At 44.5% G+C, this 19,468-nt stretch overlaps 1 protein-coding gene across 1 annotated transcript in view; it reads right to left on the reverse strand.

The window, feature by feature from the left end:
• The window catches only part of LOC142792740 (cell adhesion molecule Dscam2-like), a 136,671-nt gene extending 120,168 nt beyond the window's left edge, over positions 1-16,503 (reverse strand). The window contains exons 1-2 of the mRNA XM_075885669.1: positions 16,434-16,503; positions 13,573-13,947 (exon numbers count right to left, since the gene is read on the reverse strand). Coding sequence (XP_075741784.1) covers positions 13,573-13,947; positions 16,434-16,503 — 445 coding nt within the window. The remainder of the gene's footprint in view (positions 1-13,572; positions 13,948-16,433) is intronic.
• Between the last annotated feature and the right edge of the window lie 2,965 nt (positions 16,504-19,468).

Consider the following 19,468-nt stretch of genomic DNA (forward strand, 5'->3'; position numbering starts at 1 on the left):
CGAACTTCTTCGAGAGCGGCGCGATCACCTCATACGTACGCACGCACGCATCTCATGCGTGCTTACGTAGCGGCTGCGTACGTAACGCGATACGTGCGCGTTGCGGTCTGCGCATGCGCACTACGCAGAACGTGGCGTTCTTACGTACGCAACGCCGCCACGTACGCAGCGTACGCAGTACTAAAGCTCTCTAATATTACGTGCTCAATGTAATCTGATCACGTGCTCACGTAGTTACTCCTAGTTCTGGAACTTACGTGGCCGCTAGTGATAACGCTTGAATCTCCGATGGTGAATGCACAAAAGCCGATGCGCTTGACCACTTGTCAGTTTATACAAGGTCGGTGCCCTATTCGCCAATATCATGCGTTATTTGCTCTAAATTGACTTTAATTTGCCCGTCCACCAGTTCAGCGAAATAGTCTTATCTTCGACACACTGACCGCTGCCTCACTCAACGTCCCGCAAGCTAGGGAGTATTATTTGTGGCTTTAATTTTGCACTCGCATCATGTTTGTCGTATTTTCACTGCTGCGGCATGCAAATTATACCTGCGACTTGACTTGAACTAATCAATAATTGGTTATGTATTCGTTTCGTCAGCAAGTATATATATAGGCATGCACAGGCCGAAAGCATAAAATTGAAAATCCTCAGTTTGAAGTGAACTACGGTGCGTCCACCTGCACCAAAAGCTAACATATTTGTGGTAGTCGTCACTCATGCGAAATTTCGGATGTGGTGTGAGTAAAACTTTTACCTAAGTGTTCGTACATAATGTGTAGAATATCCTCTCACAACTGAACAACAGTGCAGTAAAGTTTCGTAAATCTGTACTGTAAAAACTCTGCTGATTGCTGATCATACTACGTTGAGAAGATAATAATTTAATAATGGGAGATCATTTTTGGAGTTCACAAAATCATTTAGGCATCACAGTATACATTTATGTCCTTGTATTCATCCTATATGATGTACTTTATATTTCGTTAACATTGTCTTTTCCCGAATTAAGTTGTAATAGCTTCTTCTAAGCAATCTGCACACATTTCCAACTTCACTCATCACGACTTGAGATGCAGTTTCTTGATTTGTTCACAATACAAAGCTTATGAAACTGTGACTGAATTGCGCAAAACCAACACACATGTTCACTGTAACAATTGAATAATTTTCATTAATTCAACTTCCATCATTTTCCGCATTCATAATCAGTCACTGCTGCCAAAGAGCGAAGATTTCACGCTGTCGCTTCCAGACACTGCAAGTCAGCAACCTCAATCAGTGGAAAAGATGAGCAGCAGAAAGAAATTGCATTTTGTTCGAAGGAAGCTCGGAAGACACACGCATCCACAGTCAAGCTGGGTGTAATAAGCGGGGCAAAATTACAACAGCTGAAAATGTAATCAAACCAAGACTAAAAAGAAGCAAGCGCCAGTATTCATTCGAAGCCTGCTACACCAGGAAGGGACTCACGCTCCGTACGGCGCCAGGACTGCGTTTCAGGAGTGTTGGGAAAACGTTTGCAAACGTGACCTGCATACCGCGGCGCACTTCTGAGGTTTGCGGTTTGAGCTGCCGTTCCGTTTTTCTTTCATTTTGCCTTCAGAACTTTGCGTACCATTGCACCAAAATGAGAAAAAAGCAAACAAAAAAATGTCAAGCACCTTGTTCTAACACTCGATGCTCTCGTCGTATACGTTGAGATTCCTACGTCTGCATTCTCCTGCCAATGTTTAGCTTTGTTGATCGAAGGAATGAAGAAACGTGGCTTAGAAGTTGAGTAGTTCGCAGGGATTCATCACGCAAGAAGCTGAGTCACGAACACAGGACAGGGGAAGCAGAGAGCACGAATGGGGGCTATTCGTGTTTTCGTTTTTTTTTGCATAGGTTAGCCTTACCTTTTTTCATGGTAAAGCTACATGCTTGCTTGCAACTTGACACTTCGCTCGACTTACAAGCTGGGTCCTTCCGCAACTTGTTCATTTAGCTGAGTGTATTCGCCATCATGCTTTCTTTTCTTGAAATTTTTATACGCGTTGGTTCTTTCAGTGGCACCGTCAAATCTATTTCACACGAAAAAAAACGGCCGTAGAAAAAAGTAAAACATAAAAATTCTTAGGAAATGCTCAATTTGTAACGTTTGGCTCATTTTCGCGAACGAATGCCAGAAAAATGAGGCAGACCCCGATTAAGTCGCGCATCTTTATAGTCAGGTGGATGTGTACAAAAACTTGTAAAATTAAACTCATAAACTCCATTCATCAACAGAAAAAAAACACAGGAACACAGTAAATCCAAGCATGAGCAGCATTCACCGACAAGTCAGGTCGATAAGCTGCCTCACTTAGGAGTGAAATTCCCCCAAATTGAGAACGTTTGGTACGTGCCTCGTATATTCATATTCACGCGAGAGGATCAACAGTCACAACCATGCTCTGTCACGAAGCATGGACCAAGTTTTACCTGCTACGCAACTTTCTAATCATCTAGGTCGTTTTGTCTTTTTCCTACCGTAGCGTCAATCAATCAAAATAATTCTGCTTTTTATGTGGTGAGAAGTGTATGTGTGTGTGTGTGTGTGTGTGTGTGTGTGTGTGTGTGTGATGGGGAGAGAGGGGGAATAAGCAGTAGATGAGATTGCTTTCAACTTTTTTAATATTACTACATTATTAGTTGCGAATGGTCTTGTACCCTGTTTTGCAACGCACCCCCCCCCCCCCCCTCTCCGTTCTTTATTCTTTGTGATTCACGACTACCATGCCTCACCAACTGATTTCACTTGGTCTCATCTGTTGCCGAATGTACAAACGTGTGTAGCCAACAAGTGCGAAATTCTGATGTGCTCAAAGTGTGGTTCTGAATTTGCACGCGGACTGTATGAAGAAATATGTCGCGAAGAAGTCATATCGCGTGCAGAAATGGCAGCAAAGGCGAGAAAAAAATACGGCAGCCCTGGAAGAGCGGCCTTTCAGAGCATTTGTCAAACACTCTTTAAGTGATGCTACAAGCACACCGACAGGGTACCCAATACACCATAAATCATCATATTCTTTAGTAGTGGGGAGCCATCAGCTATGCCATCCTTCTTCATTCTTCGCAGAAGCATGATACCTGCTACATACTTGCAAAAGGTTTGGTGCACTTTTGTTATGCTCTGGCTGACGAACATGCATGAGTACTTATGCCTGAAGATTTTGCAGTGAGTTGGAGCATTCGATGACCTACTCGTTACGTAGTTCGTGTCGTGTGACGCGTGGCTGTGCTTTGGCTGTTTTAAAAAGCTTTATTGCTCGTATTGACGCGATTCCTTTCTCTACACCAAGCCGGCCTATAAGGCCAATTTGCAACGCAGTTTCAAGCACCGGCATGACTTTGTGTGTCCTATTTTTTTTTGGTGCTTCGATTTTGTGCGGTACAAATTTACCAAGATTGGCAGAGTACTGTGCTGGCACGGAAAAGACCCGGGTTCAAATCTCATTGTGTCATTGGTGTTTCTCATTTACTTAGTAACTTTTTTATTTATTTCGCGCGATGTTGGTTGTGGACACCAGCGCGGCGGACAACTACGTTGCACGCAATTATTTTTGTGATCTGGCACCTTTTGCTGTAAAACTACTCTCATCCTTGAATTCTCAGGACTTTGGGGACCCTTCGACAACGTAGTCGAATGTAGTTGGTTAGCAATCATACGGAAACTCTCGGCTGAATTTATGCCACCGGCGTCAGCATCGCCTTCATCACCGTTTATGTATGCGTATATATATACAGGAAAACGCAAAAAAGGAAAATATTCCAGAAAAAGATTCCGGTGCACGGAATCGGTATTCCGACCTTTGAATTGCGTGAGGCGTTAGCCACTCCGCCACGAAGGAGCACCTCCTTCATCGTTCAAACGGCAATCTGTTTATAGCTACCACACACAACTGGCGACGGGCATCTCGAGGGAGGGGAAACTATCGTGTTTTCAGTATTACCTGCGAGATGGCACAATGAGCGCACGTCGCCAAATCGTCACGACGCGGCGGCGCGCGCTTTCATCTCTCAGCGTACTTTGCGCCGCAGAAAAGAGACAGGATGGACTATCACGCGTGCGCTCGTTTATCTCTTGGGGCGGACAGTCGTACGCCTTGATTTGATTGATATGTTGCGTTTACCGTCCCAAAACCACCATATTATTATGTGAGACGCTGTAGTGGAGACAAGCGAACGTCAGTAACTGATATCTTCGATTGGCCGATATATTAGCCAACCATTAACCGATGAGGTTTTGTTAGGTTCTTGGCCTGACCCCAGCAGCACACATGTGGTTATACGAGCCGTCATTGCTTTCTTAGAAGCCACTGGACTGGATGCACGTCTGTAGAGTTACCCAGCCTATTAAGAACATATCATCTCTCTACCTTATCATCGTCATTCACCACTCTTTCACTTCCCAGTCACTCTTCCCCAGTGTAGAGTAGCAGGCCAGAGCAAACTATAGCTCAGGCCGACCTCTCTGCCTTTCTGTAAATAAATTCTCTCCCTCTCTCTCTCTCTCTCTGTAGTGGAGGGCTCCAGAAATTTTGACCACCTGGGGTTCTTTAACGTGCACCCAAATCTGAGCTCACGGGCCTACATTTCCGCCTCCACCGAAAATGCAGCCACCACAGCCGGATATTGATCCCGTGAGCTGCGAGTCAGCAGCCGAGTACCTTAGCCACTAGACAACCGCGGCGGGGCCGTACGCCTTGGGCTTTCAGCGGAACAATTCTGTTCCGTCACTGCACTCGTTGCCATATCTATCTTTATCACTTTCATTGCTTCGCCTTCGCGGCTAAGCTGTGACTTTTTTGTTACACATAGCTCAGTATTTCATTCAGTGAGCTCAACCGGAAGTTATATTCCTGAACGTAGTTATCTTGCAAGACAGCTTTATTTGGCATTGATCATCGCTGCTTGGGCGAGAACACAACGTACACACATGGAATTCATGCTAGCCTTTTCTATGAATAAACTTAAGCAGCACAGGCTACAGGCTGCTTTGTTTTACGTTGATGAAAACACTAGCTTCATGCAACTGCATACATTATGGTCACATACTTGAGTCATGTGGCTTAATCTGCTTGACTCGCAGCAGTTGAATGTGGAAAGACAAAAAAGACCTGCTGCGTCTAAATGGATGGATGATACATGAAAAACTTTCATTGGGATCCTGAAGGATTCCATAGCGTCAATAAAAAAAACTCTCTTCTTTCCGACCATCCCAAGCTATGTATCGTTTTTCTTGCGAATAATCTTCTTTTTGTTGATGCTCTCAAACTGAATTCGACATAACTTCGCCGATAAGTGCGTCTTCCTGGTCAACTCGGCAGTCAAACTTCCAAAGTCATCCCTGGTAGGTTTGCAGATTCGACTGCACATTTCAACTTGTATTTCAAGTCTGTGCCGGGAACCCCGACTTGAATTTACCAGGTCTTTTAAAAAAACGTTCCTGCCTCACTCAGTTTTGTTGTGTTTTTTTCTTTACGTTCGCTGTGTGGGACTGAGACCGAGACATTGACCCCGAAACCCGTCTACTGTTTATATTCGGACGCTGCGGAACCCTGCAGGACACAGAAGACAAGCTTTCGCTTTCAATAGAATTGCACGTGCCTCTTTGTTCAAGCGTGTAATGCAATTCCCAACGCGAAACATCGTTCAATTTAACTGTGCGAAACGATTTCGAATGACCACTGACCACTCTAGAAAAAAATATGCAAATGTAGTATATTTTGGGCGACCAAGAAAGTCAATAAGAGGTACTACTCTTTCGGGGGAACTCAAACCAGAATAAATCGAAGGGTTTCAGCAATACGAATGAATCAAATATAAATGTGCGCTGCATAAAAAGACGAAAAGTTGGCAAAAGCTGAAGGTGGCTTCCTGCGATTCTACGGCTTTACTTCGCACAGCCCGTCTGGTCTTATCAAGGGATGCATGCTTCCGAGAGCACAATCTGAAGAATTCGTGAGAGCTTTCTTTCCCGAAGTGAATGTAGAGGACCATCTGCGACTACCGGTTCGGGCGTTCGAGAAGGAACTGTAGGAAATCTCAAACGTTAAAGTTCTCTGTTCATTGATCGAGTCAGAAGTCTTCCGAACGTACAAACACGAACTGAACCATATCCACTGAGTATTGCGCGTTAAGAGCCCCCCCCCCCCCTTTCTCTCCACAAAGACAACGTACTTTTGAGCTCAAATGTTCCCTAACAAAGTGTACGTGATAAGAAAACAGTTTGTCGCACAAAACAAAAGGGGGCCCAAAATAAACAGGGTAGATTCAGCCAAGAAATTGAGACGCAATCGCTGAGCGGGAAAGATTTTTCCCGCATCGATCTTTCTCGCGACGTTTCACTGGCTTGAAATATTTAGCCTTCTCTGACATCTTAGAACTTCACCTGACAAAAATAAAAGCACAGGAATGCATAGTAGATGACGAAAATCGCGCTGTTCCCCTAGGCCTGGTACTACTTCATATTTGCTGCCCACTGTGTGGAAAGCGAATTGGAAAAATCAAGTTTGGGTTTAAGATTTAGGTTAAAAACAACCTAACGTAACGAAGCTTCTACAGATATTTTTCCCCTTTCTATGAACTAATTTCAAGCGTGCAGGGTGAAGCGATTTAGTTTTGTATGCGCTCCTTTTTATAAAGGCTAACAGTAACGTTTCCAGCGAGCATTTAGCGCAGAAGCAAAGCATGACGTAAGGTTTTATTTTTGTTTTTAATAGAAATGAACTCTACGCGTAGCATGTACATGGCGTAGCAAGTGTGTACATGGCGTCTGAAAGGGCTAATGCCGATAATACTCGTCATGAGTCGTACATGACTTGTGCCTTTGTTGTATTCGCGGCATTAACTGCTCATTTATTTCGTAGCAGTTGAGTAACACGAAAAAAAATGCCGCTTTAATCACCAGAGCCTTCTACTTTTCTGATGGCTAGATGCGCACTTTTGCATTTATACCTCGTGATGATGAGGCAGCCGTTGCAGGAGAAAGAAGAGGAGATGTTCGGAGATCAGCGAACGAGCAAGGCGCCGAGTGTCCCTTCTCGCAGCGCCGCCACCGTTCATTTTGCGAGTCTATGCGGTGCAGCACTACGGTGGTCGTGCCTAGCCATGCGCAGCATGAACAAATCACCAGCTTGCCCCTGGATTTTCTCACCACCGGGCACACTCCTGCGTTGGCAATACCGTCGTTCGCATTTATGCGTCTCTTCTTTCGAAGAAAGGTGCAGCAGTGCAGAACATACATGCAATTGAGAGGCCCGCAAGCAAGCTGAATCTTCCTTAGATGACACTGCACCTTTTTTTTTCTTGAAAAAAAAAGAAGCCAATATATTCTACGCTGCATTGAATGGCTCAAGCAACAATAGCCAGATGTTTCGTACAGAAATAGCTGGGTGAAAGCAGAGAGCAATTGCTTAACGCCGAATATCTATAGCTTAGGTAGCGCTGCATGGTTCTAGCGAGAAAAAAGAATGTATAGATGTGAGCGAACAAACGGAGAATGTAAAGTCGATCGATGTGATGCCCTAGGGAAAACCGCTAAGAGCATTTTCAGTAACGTGCTCCAACAAGCGAAAACGGCCTGCGCCTTTCGGCATTGCATCGAACGTGTTTGTATGGAATATCGGGCTTTTTCGACTTTTCAGAGGCAACGATGGTGCGCGTGTACTTTGCTTCTACATATTTGTTCGGTAGCGGCGCTATTTACCCACAAGATAAGTGCTTTGAAAATGAGAAATCTGCATTTTGTCGTAGTGTGTGTGCGGGGGGGAGGGGGGGGGGAGAGATAGACTAAGTACTATGTATAAAGGAACAATACAGGCATGTGAACTCGTTTGTATTACATTCTTCCTTTCGCGCCATGTTTGGAGAACAAAAATTTAGAAAATATTCCACACACTGATAGAAAATAGGCACAACTGTCTCTTGTTGCCTTGTTTGACGAAACAAAAACGTTAGGACGATTCTTATGGAACGACGCGGCACGTCAGAGCGCCTACAAGAGTATGAAAAGGCTATAATGAACCAAGAATGTGCGTACCCTTCAAATATTTCTGTTTCCGAAAATTTTTTTCAGTTTTGCTTGTTCTTTTTGTGCATAAGTCTAGTCTCCGGTGTCTGGGCCTCGTCCTGGTATTTTAAGGAAAAAAGACCGGATGGAGGGTGCGCACAGTTTTTGGGCCACCGGAAAGAGTGAAGCTTCTGCCAAGCCCGACACGCCGAGAACAATAGCGCAATCAGCGCCGGCTGTCTCCACGTGCGCTCCACCGCGCTCTTCATTTCGTCGCAGCCAACGTCGCCTCGTGCCGCGAAAAAAAGCGACAACACGAAAGTAACAAATTTCTGAAAAGGAAAATACAGCAAGATTGTGCTGTAACATATGGGCAATGGCGGCTTTGAAGGTTCCCAAAAAAGTAATGTTATGAAATATAGAAGCACTAGCAGTCGGAGTTGGTGATTTGTGCGGAATATTCAATGAGCGGATACGGCGCGAAGTGGTGTGGTAGAGGAGAATCACTCAGTAAAAAAGCAAGAAAAGGAAGAAAAGGTGAACACGAAAGGAAACACGTAGCGAAAGTTCTCAAAGGGAACCACAGTATATATAGGAGAAACACGCTCTACCCTATGTTGAGTGAAGCTCATTATGGGTACGCGCGCATAAAGTATAGGAAAAGGCAGAAAGAAAAGTAAGTTTGAAACATTGCGTAATTAGCAGCTTGGAAACTCCGTAACACCTTTGTTGTGTTGAATAAGCGATACAAAGTGTAATATACAAAATAGTCGTTTGTGTCGTACGTGACCTGTATAGCGGAACGTGTAAAAAACTCCTTCTGGTCAGTGACAAACAGAAGAGAATGCGAGGCAATAATACGTAAAAGTTTGGCGTTGCGACGCTGATTTTAAGTGGGAGCTTACAGCGATATATGTGCTCACTAGCAAGTGAAAACAGCAAAGTTTTCGCGGACCCCATGGTGCACGACTATTATACGTGACTCCTTCTATAAAGACCACCATTGAAAAATCATAAAAAAAAACAGAGGGTTGCTGTAATAAATCGAAAAAAAAGAATGGTAGGAGGAAGCATTTAAATGGTGTATCTGAGAACTTGCCTTGCTTTCACGACTGCTACAGTTGTCTGCACGTTTGCGTGTAACTTAGCGGAATAGAGCACGTCGGATTATAAATATTTGTGTCAAATTATTGAGCACGACAGAGAAAGAAACATAGATGTGAGCGTTGGGCGTATAGTTCCTGATTAGTACTTAAAATAACGTAGCTTCAAAACAAGAAATATACAGGGGTGAAGGATGGCATAGCGGTAAAACAGAAACCTTGACTTAACCGCCACGCACGTACATTGGAAGAGAAAACAGGTAGAGACAAAATAAAAAAAAATGTGATGGAAGACTGTTGAGAAACATCACAAAGTCATTACGCTTACGGTAATGACCAACTAGTCAGCAGAACACAAGTACCACACAAAGCTATAATGTGTCATGTAGTATGGCGCTTCCGTACCAAAATACAGCAACGCCCTTGCGTTGAAGTATGTGTAGGATGGTGCCGTATAATTTCGCTTTTGGTGAGCGGGTGGTCATAAGGCGAATGCTTAACTGGAAAATTTCTGCAGCATATTGGTTGAGGACAAGCAACGCTGTTCTACCAATTGCAATGTCACCGGTTTTTATTTCGGATCGGGTAAGTGACATTCGCATAACGAAGAATTTTCAACAAATGTTGCAGCATGATGAGCTTTGAGCGCAGAATAATGAAAACTGTGCCAACGGTATTCCAGAAACACATACCATGGCATCTTTCATATAGCACTGGATGCTTTCCGATTTAGAACATCGTTTAATTCAATCAATGAAGATGCCCCTTCCCCTCCTTGGTGATTGGAGTAACCAACACTGCACTCGAAAATACCAGGAATTCCCAAGAAGGCTGAGGTCTCGCCACCGTTGAAGCACCTGACACTTCATGCTTCACGAAAAATACAAAGACCAAGTTAAACTTTACACAGATGGCTCGGCGAATGGGGTGTCTCGTGGAGCTCTGGTGTTCCCCACCAAAAGCCAGAAACATTCAGTTTGGAACGTGACACAAGACGACATCCACAGCCGCAGAGCTCGCGGCACTACACAGCACACTCCGCTCGATCGATTGAGAAGTACCAATAAAATGTAACATATGCGCTGATTCGAAACAAGCTCTGCACTGTCTTCAAACTGATCTACGTTTTGTGCCTCATGACCAATTGACGCAGCAAATATCGCAACTGTACCATCAACTAATGAACAAAGGCCATGACGTAACTTTTCAGTGGTTACCAGGTTACTACGGCATCAGTGGTAATGAGCATGCCGAAGACGCACAGATGAGAGCTCATAAAGATGGCGTGGTAGAACCCGTTCTACTATAAAAGTATGACTCGGCAGCAAACATTAATTCCCTTGTAACAACTCTTTCGGCTTCCGTTTTACTGCATATGCCTACTGTTCGTCATCGCCTTTGTTTCTTTGTTTAGTTTAGCGGTGTGTGACCGCAATCCGGATTGGAAGCCGTTACATTGAGACTTATTTCAATACGCGCGCCTTATCTGATTTGTACTGTAGGTTCGGAGCCAGATTATGGGCGCAAGCAAAGTTAATGAGTGTTTTTCTGTTGACAAATAAAAGGGGGGGGGGGGAGACAAGTGTTGCTCGATTTCACAAGCCTGAAATACGTTTGCTTTTCTTGCCACAAAGAGCTAGACGTAACACTCACACATACGCACATCTTCACAGGCAGTTCTTTACAGTGGTTGTATTTACCCGACAAAGCTCGAGAGACAAAGGGGTAGAGTACCGCTTCTACGACAAGAACGATCGTAACAAGCTGGGTATGAGCTACTAACAGACCAGGTTTTCCTCCGCGTTTTCCCCACGGCAAGTCATGGCCTCTGATGAAACTGACTGGCCAAACGTAAGTCAGACCAATTGCATTTATTTAAGTAGGCCAAACATATTGGCCGAACGAGCTGGCCAATTGCAATAAGCTCATGGTGGCATACCATACAATGGTGATCTGTGGGCAGTTGCACCTTTGTTTGCTCACATCTAACAAGTTCCGGCCACACAGCCACTCAAACAGTTCTTCCTGGTGGCGCCGCTTTTAAACATGTCTTAAACATGGCCTGCCGCTTGTGCGAACGACAAGGCCATCACGTACACTTTTTTTGAGAAACGGCTTCTTCAACTCCTTTCTCCCAAGTCCGGACCTAACACTGTGCACCTTATTTCGTGATATACTTTTTGTCTCGGCCATAAGTTTTCGAGCTAACGATCCTTTAGGCCCTCTGTATTGCTTTGCATAAAAATAAAGTTCATTTGTTGAGTAACGTTATGCGGCTTTTCCAAAGAAATTACCAACAAAAGGTACCTTCGGTTTCTGAATCAAGATTTGCCAGATGTTGAAAACGAAATGCGCGGAAGAAACCTGTTTTACGTAGAAGGCATCAAGAATTGAGAACATGAATTCGAGCCGCAGCACCACTCACTTAGCGACACATCACGAAGCATAAGCGTTTCTGTTTTTACTCATTATGACCGAATAGAACCAAAGAGAAAGAAAAGCAGACTGATTTGTTTTTACCAGACAGGCACCCATGCGAACCGTTTATGCTACAAAGTGTGCTACTGAATCATCTTTTATAGCAAAAATGAAAAAAAAAGCTTTGTGTTTAATATAGGTTAACTTATATATAGCTTGCTTTCCGTGGATACAAAAAAATATACATCGACTTAACAAAAGTGTTCCTACGTAGTTCATTATTTGCTCACTTATCTGAGGAAACAAAAAGAAAAAGATACTCCAAGCGCCCGTTAAGCTCTGCGTTGGTTGGTTGTCACGTTACTGCTTAACACGTAGAGTGAAATCGAAATGCCCTAAGCTTCTCGCTGAAGAAACTGCAGAACACAAAATAAGCTGCCTCTGGTGTAAGTCTGCTAATTAGACCTACGTGGAACCACTTAAGAACACGAAGTTTTCCAGGCGTGGGATAATCTAGATTATCGGATCGTGGGTCAACCCCAGTAAACAGGGTCCAACACTATTCGCTTGCCGCGTAATCTTGAGCATTTGCGTCTGAAGCCGTACTCCACTTTCGCGACGCGAAATGTTCGCAGGATGGCTGGCAACTGCTTGATTTAGCCGTGATTACCAGAGTGCCTTTGTTATCTATCTATCTATCTATCTATCTATCTATCTATCTATCTATCTATCTATCTATCTATCTATCTATCTATCTATCTATCTATCTATCTATCTGTCTATCTATCTATCTGTCTATCTGTCTGTCTGTCTGTCTGTCTGTCTGTCTGTCTGTCTGTCTGTCTGTCTGTCTGTCTGTCTGTCTGTCTATCTATCTATCTATCTATCTATCTATCTATCTATCTATCTATCTATCTATCTATCTATCTATCTATCTATCTATCTATCTATCTATCTATCTATCTATCTATCTATCTATCTATCTATCTATCTATCTATCTATCTATCTATCTATCTGTCTATCTATCTATCTATCTATCTATCTATCTATCTATCTATCTATCTATCTATCTATCTATCTATCTATCTATCTATCTATCTATCTATCTATCTATCTATCTATCTATCTGTCTGTCTGTCTGTCTGTCTGTCTGTCTGTCTGTCTGTCTGTCTGTCTGTCTGTCTGTCTGTCTGTCTGTCTGTCTGTCTGTCTGTCTGTCTGTCTGTCTGTCTGTCTGTCTGTCTGTCTGTCTGTCTCTGTGCTCAGATTTGGGTGCACGTTAAAGAACCCCAGGTGGTCTAAATTTCCGGAGCCCTCCACTACGGCGTCTCTCATAATCATATAGTGGTTTTGGGACGTTAAACCCCACATATCAATCAATGTCTGTCTGTCTGTCTGTCTGTCTGTCTGTCTGTCTGTCTGTCTGTCTGTCTGTCTGTCTGTCTGTCTGTCTGTCTGTCTGTCTGTCTGTCGGTCGGTCGGTCGGTCGAAGGGTGTATATGCATTTCTGTATGTGTCTTGTATCAGAATTGCGCAGCTTGTCTAGCAACCATGAGACCAGCATTATATATGAAAGACTAGATGATAGTGCAAAGTCATCATTCACTCCGTGAATATGCTGTCATTATTTTTTTATTGTGGATACAACTCTTGAAACCGTGAAAACGACACGGGAACGTACAAAGGCCCAGAGAGCAGCAATCTTCCTTCACGTTGCAGTTCAATAAGCAATGGATGGTTTTAGTATCTTTCAACTCACGAATAAGCAAAGCGAAGACTATAATTTTATTGTGCCGAAATTTTAGAATTACTGTAGTTGAAACTAAAATAAACAAGTGAACGCTATGTCTTTAAAACACGCCTGCAACTTGAGGATGACCCATGCCAACAATTTTTGAGGGATGTTCAGCTGAAGTCACAGTACTACAACTTTGGAGAGCTGAAGAATTTCAATGGTTCTAGACCAACTAGTGTGTGTGTGTGGCACGTAAGTTTTTTTTTTCTTAACTCACCTGCTCGTACCCTGACGGTGCGGCTAGCCATCCTTCCGAGTGCGTTGCTGAGTACGCAGCGGTACGATGTCGAATGGACGTGAGCGCGGAACTCCGAGGCCCCGAATGCTGGGAAGAGGAGCGTCGATCCGTCGGCGCTCGTGTGCCGCAGGCCGGGCACTTCGGACAGCGCCGCCGGAGTGGACATCATGATGCCGACGCTGCCCGCCCATGACGCCGATGAAGAAGAGCCGTTCAGGTCGTCCGCGTGGATCCACCAGAGTGAGGGCGAAGGCGAACCGTGTCCCCGGCACCGTAAAGATCCGCCCAGTGTGTTGAGGAAGTGGTACCTCTCAGGGGGCTCCTCATCAAAACCCAGGGATGGCAAAACTAAACCTGCAGGGGGGATTCATAAAACGTATGTCTCAGGAAGTGTTCGGAGTGGCAGAAGTGCAGAAAATGACACGTTCGCTCGCATGCAAAAAAAAAAAACAATGCGTACTATGAACTGAGGCTTTTGTGCCACCATGTTGTGGCATGATGCTCTCTACTCAGCCGAATATGGCGGTTTGAAATACTGGGTGTTGCTGCCGCACTTCGATCGAGGAGTAATTGTAGAGAGTGATGTACTTAATTGGGTGAAGGTTAAAGAACACCAGATGGTAAAAATAACTGGAGCTTAACACAAAATCCAGCCTGACTTTCATCTAGTGGAATAGTCATGGATAGCCGCGATTGCGAAATCAAAAGTTTTCATTACTGCAATTTTGCTTCTATTTCTTCTATCCTTGTACAAAGGAAGTTAGTGTGACGTGTAATTAGCACATAAGCAACCTGCACATCTCGACACTGATTGTTGGCAGGCAAGCTGGTTCAAAATAAGCATGAAACAGTGCCCCCAACTGGGGCATAAAATGAGAAGAGCACATACAATGCGCTTGTTATCGTTAATACGATGATTCACTTGAAAATTCAAGCCTTTTGTGCCTTCATCACGCGAACGAAACCGACGTGTCACGTGCGCACATAAAAACAACTGCAGCACAACTCTATAAGAACCAACGCTTACCAAGTTCTTCGGTTAAGCGTTGCAAGAAGGTTTTTTTACTTGAACAAAATAGAGCACTCAAGCCACCGGGAAAAATAGGCTTTTTCTTTTCGCCTCTTCTTCCTCGACAGTTTGCGTCATCTAATTTCCTTTTAACACGCACCAACTAGCCCAACAACAACTTTCAAAAAAATATTTTCTTTGACTGCTCCTTGTATTGCTTGTCGTGTTTATAATTTCGGCAAACGGTAAGAGCAGGAAATCACAATGACCTGAGATGCCCGTCCTCAAAACATGCAACCGTGACTTTGGACATCGGGCCACGTCGCCGAACCTAAGGGGCTTCACCGTTTTTTTTTTTTTTGAGAGAGAAACATGAATGCCACAGCACAACCAGAAAAACGAAACACGAAAAAAGAAGTTATCTTCTTATGCTTCTTGTTTCTGCTTAGGCGTCTAGGTGTTTTCTGAATATACGCGCTAGCTGACCCGACAACACGTTCTGCTGAGCTTCGCCATTGTCAGAGCGGAAAGCAATATAAATATATGCAACGGCTGCCGTAGAGTTTGAACCCATAGCTAGTGACGCCATCTAAGCCAGCTGAGAAGGTAATAAACAGAATATTTATTTGAAGCCGCATATATCAGTGCAGTCTCAGACAATTTTTTCATGAAAATTCTACTGATCTGACATATTTTGTTCATATTCAAGAAAAGTTCATACTGTGAAACCGCCCCACCGCGGTGGTCTAGTGGCTAAGGTACTCGGCTGCTGACCCGCAGGGCGCGGTTTCGAATCCCGGCTGCGGCGGCTGCATTTCCGATGGAGGCGGAAATGTTGTAGGCCCGTGTGCTCAGATTTGGGTGCACGTTAAGGAACCCCAGGTGGTCTAAATTTCCGGAGCCCTCCACTACGGCGTCTCTCATAATCATATAGTGGTTTTGGGACGTTAAACCCCACATATCAATCAATCGTACTGTGAAACTGAAATTACTGCACGCAGACAGACAGAGAAAAACGTCGCGGACTAATCTTGCTGATTTGGTGATCACACGAAGCAGCTGCAAAGTGTGGAACCTTTTTCACAAAATTATTTTCACTGAGGTATTCGGTCTAAAGGCAAGGCTACTTTTAATAGTTGAACACTAACCAAAAAACAATAACAGACAAGGAAAGACGTCCTCGTTTTACCTGTTTATACTAGGTATCCAGTTTTGTAGTTCATACTTTTCCTCGGTTAACACAGGCTTGGTTACCCTTTATACCTTTCCTCTCCATTTTCAATTCTCCCTGTTCTTATAATGTGTAGATAGATAATAGTATTGCTTAAACTACAAAGAAGAATGAAATGCAGGCCGATGAAGAATTATATATTGCAATACTTTTCATTTCATATATGGGTATATATATGGTTAATCCACAGAACAAAGAGACAGAGGTGGTAGGAAACGAATATTCAGGGTGCAAGCGCGTCGTAGGCAACGGCACACAGATCACTGGAGTGGCAGCGTAAGGGCGTCATTCCAATACCACCACAACACGTTGCGTGTCCCACACAAGCAACCACACAATACGTAAAAAGCTGGAGGAGACAAAGAAGGAAATCACGAAGAAGGGCCGTCTGTGGTGAGAAACGCTGCAAGGACCGAAACGCGCTCGCGGTTCGCAAGCAAGCTAGCTATAAGCCAACGAACCGACCTGGCCGAGCTTGATGAGGCTCGATAATAGGAGAGCTTTCCTGTTTGCGCAGGGAGCAATGCAATGTGATTTCTGTGGTTCGTGAGGAGTCGGAGGGAAGTACGTCGTGGGAGCCAATTCATCCCGAAGCCGTACCCTGCGTAGGCTGGCCCACCGCTTTCCTGCCACTGACAGCGGTAGTGGTGGTGCGGAAGATTGGGACCATGCGACGGACAACAGTCGGGAAAGGGTTCGCTGCAGACACGGATCCGTGGGACCCCGCGGGAGTGGGGCGAACGCTACATCTACTCACTCGAGCCGCGGCTGGTGGGGTAACACGCAGAGTCAATACGCCCCGGGCAGTAGGCGGAGCTCGCCGTTCTGGAGAAGTGGCATTGCACAATGTATACATTGCTCCGCGCACGCCTTCATCGTCTCGTTGACGATCGGTGGCTCATGTCCCTTTGTATGACGTATTTCGTGGTTTTTTCTGTCTTCCTCCATGAAGTCGAGAATACTATCTGCACGACCCTGACTTCGTTACGCTCTAGTTACACTAAACGGGGCGCTGACGCGAACAGTAACGGGTACTGCAGGACCTTCCTTAGTGAGCGCTGATGGAAGTCTCATGCTGACCAAAATAAGTCAAAAGAGTTCCTACCGTCTTGGTAATAACATAACAAATTCTGACGCGAAGAACGATAAATTTCCTATAGTTAATTAGCGAAAGCGCTTACTACACTTGGTGAAGGCATTATCAAGTCGCGTTTTGCACCTTTTGCCTACAAGAACAGTTCCTCGCACATGCATATTGACTGCTTTGCTCACCCGGGTTTGCGAGATTACGAGGATGTTCATTTGGTATTGGTTGTTGAGAAACTCTGTTGTAGGCTTGTTCCAAAGCTTTAATAAATGCCGAATTCAAGACTATTTTCACTGTGTCTGTAATACACCACTTCCTGTTTCTTACGATGCTTGTTCATACGCTACGAAAAAGGGATGTTGCACGCACTCACGAATACTCAAACTAAGGAGGTTGTGAGCAAGCCATCAAGATAGACAGAGGAAGAGAGATGCACATAAGTTTGTGTCTGCATATGCTGCATAGATTCCCCTAATAGACTAAAGCATACCTCGCTAATAAACGTTGAGGTGCGTGGCTATGTACTATTTCAGGCTTCAATGTTAACGCTATATAAATGATGTAATCGATAGCCTGATTACTTTCTAGGAGCGATGGGCCCAAAATTTTATAATTATCTGTAGGCGCAATACAATCGGCTGTCCTTGTTTGCTTCCCTAGGGTCTATAGTGTTTAGCATTAGTTTAGGCAGTGGTCTCGTGAGCACCCAAACAAGGTGCGTTGCGAGACGCCAGCCCGCACAAAAGAGCTTTTCGCAAAGTTTCTTTAACGCCCGCGGGCCACAGACTCGTCAACCTAATAGAGATTACTCTAAGCGGGAGAGCATTATTCGCCTTTTTTTCAGTAAACGCACTCGCAGCTTCATTTCTTGATGCTATCACTTCAACCACACCGACACAAAAGGTAGCGAAAATGCAAGCAAATGAGCGAAGCCTCGACGCTCCATTCATCATAACGTTTCGTGCTCGCCTCGGGACAGCGATTAAAAGCCCGTCGCTGCGGCTCTTCTGCACGTTCACTCACGCAATGTCGCTGCTCGATCATAGGGCTTCGCGTCCCGCCGGGAGTTCCTTTATTACTTGATGAGCTTCGGCCACGTTGCCGTCTGACTAAATCCGTGCAGGCTGGTCCCTGCTCCAGGTGACGCAGGCAGCTTCTTACATTATGGATGGATGACTGGAAAAAGTTTATTAATTGAGCGGCAGAGTATCCGCAAATGCATATGCCTACTATGAAAATGCGCGCGAGTTAGTGTCTCTCCAGTCAGTATTATTTGGACATTGCGAAGCAGTTTGGATCGTTGTGGTAAACATCTCATTACTACCCAAGGGCTCTTAGGCTCAAATTTTTCTATGCTCTGAAGGTGCATCTTCAGGACACGTCGTTACAATACAAGCGCTAGCAGCTTATTTCTTCTCGCGGTGTCATTTAATTGTTGCCGCGATGCTTAGCGATTTTATTCGCTACCGGTGGTGAAGTTGTGACTCTGCGTCGCCGTTTATTTTTCACGTGGGATCATTTTCTTTCCAGCTGATAAAGAGACGGTGAATTGAAGGAAGACTGCGTATCTCTGGAACAATCGCCATAATGACTTCTCGACAGACTACACCACGAACGTGAGGTACGTTGCTACAGGGCGCGGCTGGTGGATCGAGAATCATGGCTGCGCAAGCATTGACCCAGGGTCTTGCGCAAGACAAATGAGAGAAACTGGTAAAATATAAAGAAATACTGCGTCCCTAACGGTCGTTATTTCCAAATGTCTCACCGTACCTTTGTTTAATCGGTTGATCAGTCGCTTCCGGGCTGATGCGACTAGCTTAGAGTAGCTTTCAACACTTTTTATATCAATTTTATGTGAGTCTCTTCGAAGTATTTATATTGTTTAGAGTATGTACTAAGCTACACAAAATATACAAATTTACCAAAACAATCCGTAGAATATAAGCCCTGAAGAGATTAGGTTACTTACAGCGCGTTCTCCGTGCAGCACCAAAAGAAACCAAGCTCTTAACATTTAAAACGTTAGTATGGCCATTACTCGAATATGGTTGTGTCGTGTGGAATCCACACAAAGCGTCCGACATTGCAAAACTAGAATACATACCAAAAAAAAGCCGTCCGTTTTATCTGCCGAAGATATGACCGGGATTTTTCGCCTACGTCCAACTTAGCACCTTTGGGTTTAACTCCTTTATCTGCCAGGCGCCATTCAGAATGCTTGAAGCTCCTGTACACCTTGATTATTTCGCCGCGCTTGCCCTCGCTCCACAGGTATCTGCAGTTTGCCACACCACCCTCTGTTCACACCAGGAGTGAACATGCGCTAAATATTACGCCACTTCACCCCAAAACTGATTTAAGTATAGTTTTTTTCCCTTCACTATTGAGCTCTGGAACTTGCTACCCGGCGATACCCGCGGGCTCCCTTTGGAGCAGTTTCTGAGTGCAATATCTCATGCGTGTTAAGTAGATATTTCCATGTTCTTTTGCTTTCTGTGCTCTTGCTCTGTTCATTCTGTATCTTGTGTAGTACTATAAACCACAA

The sequence above is a fragment of the Rhipicephalus microplus genome, chromosome 2 (assembly GCF_043290135.1).
Source record: "Rhipicephalus microplus isolate Deutch F79 chromosome 2, USDA_Rmic, whole genome shotgun sequence".
Taxonomy (NCBI): Eukaryota; Metazoa; Arthropoda; class Arachnida; order Ixodida; family Ixodidae; genus Rhipicephalus; species Rhipicephalus microplus.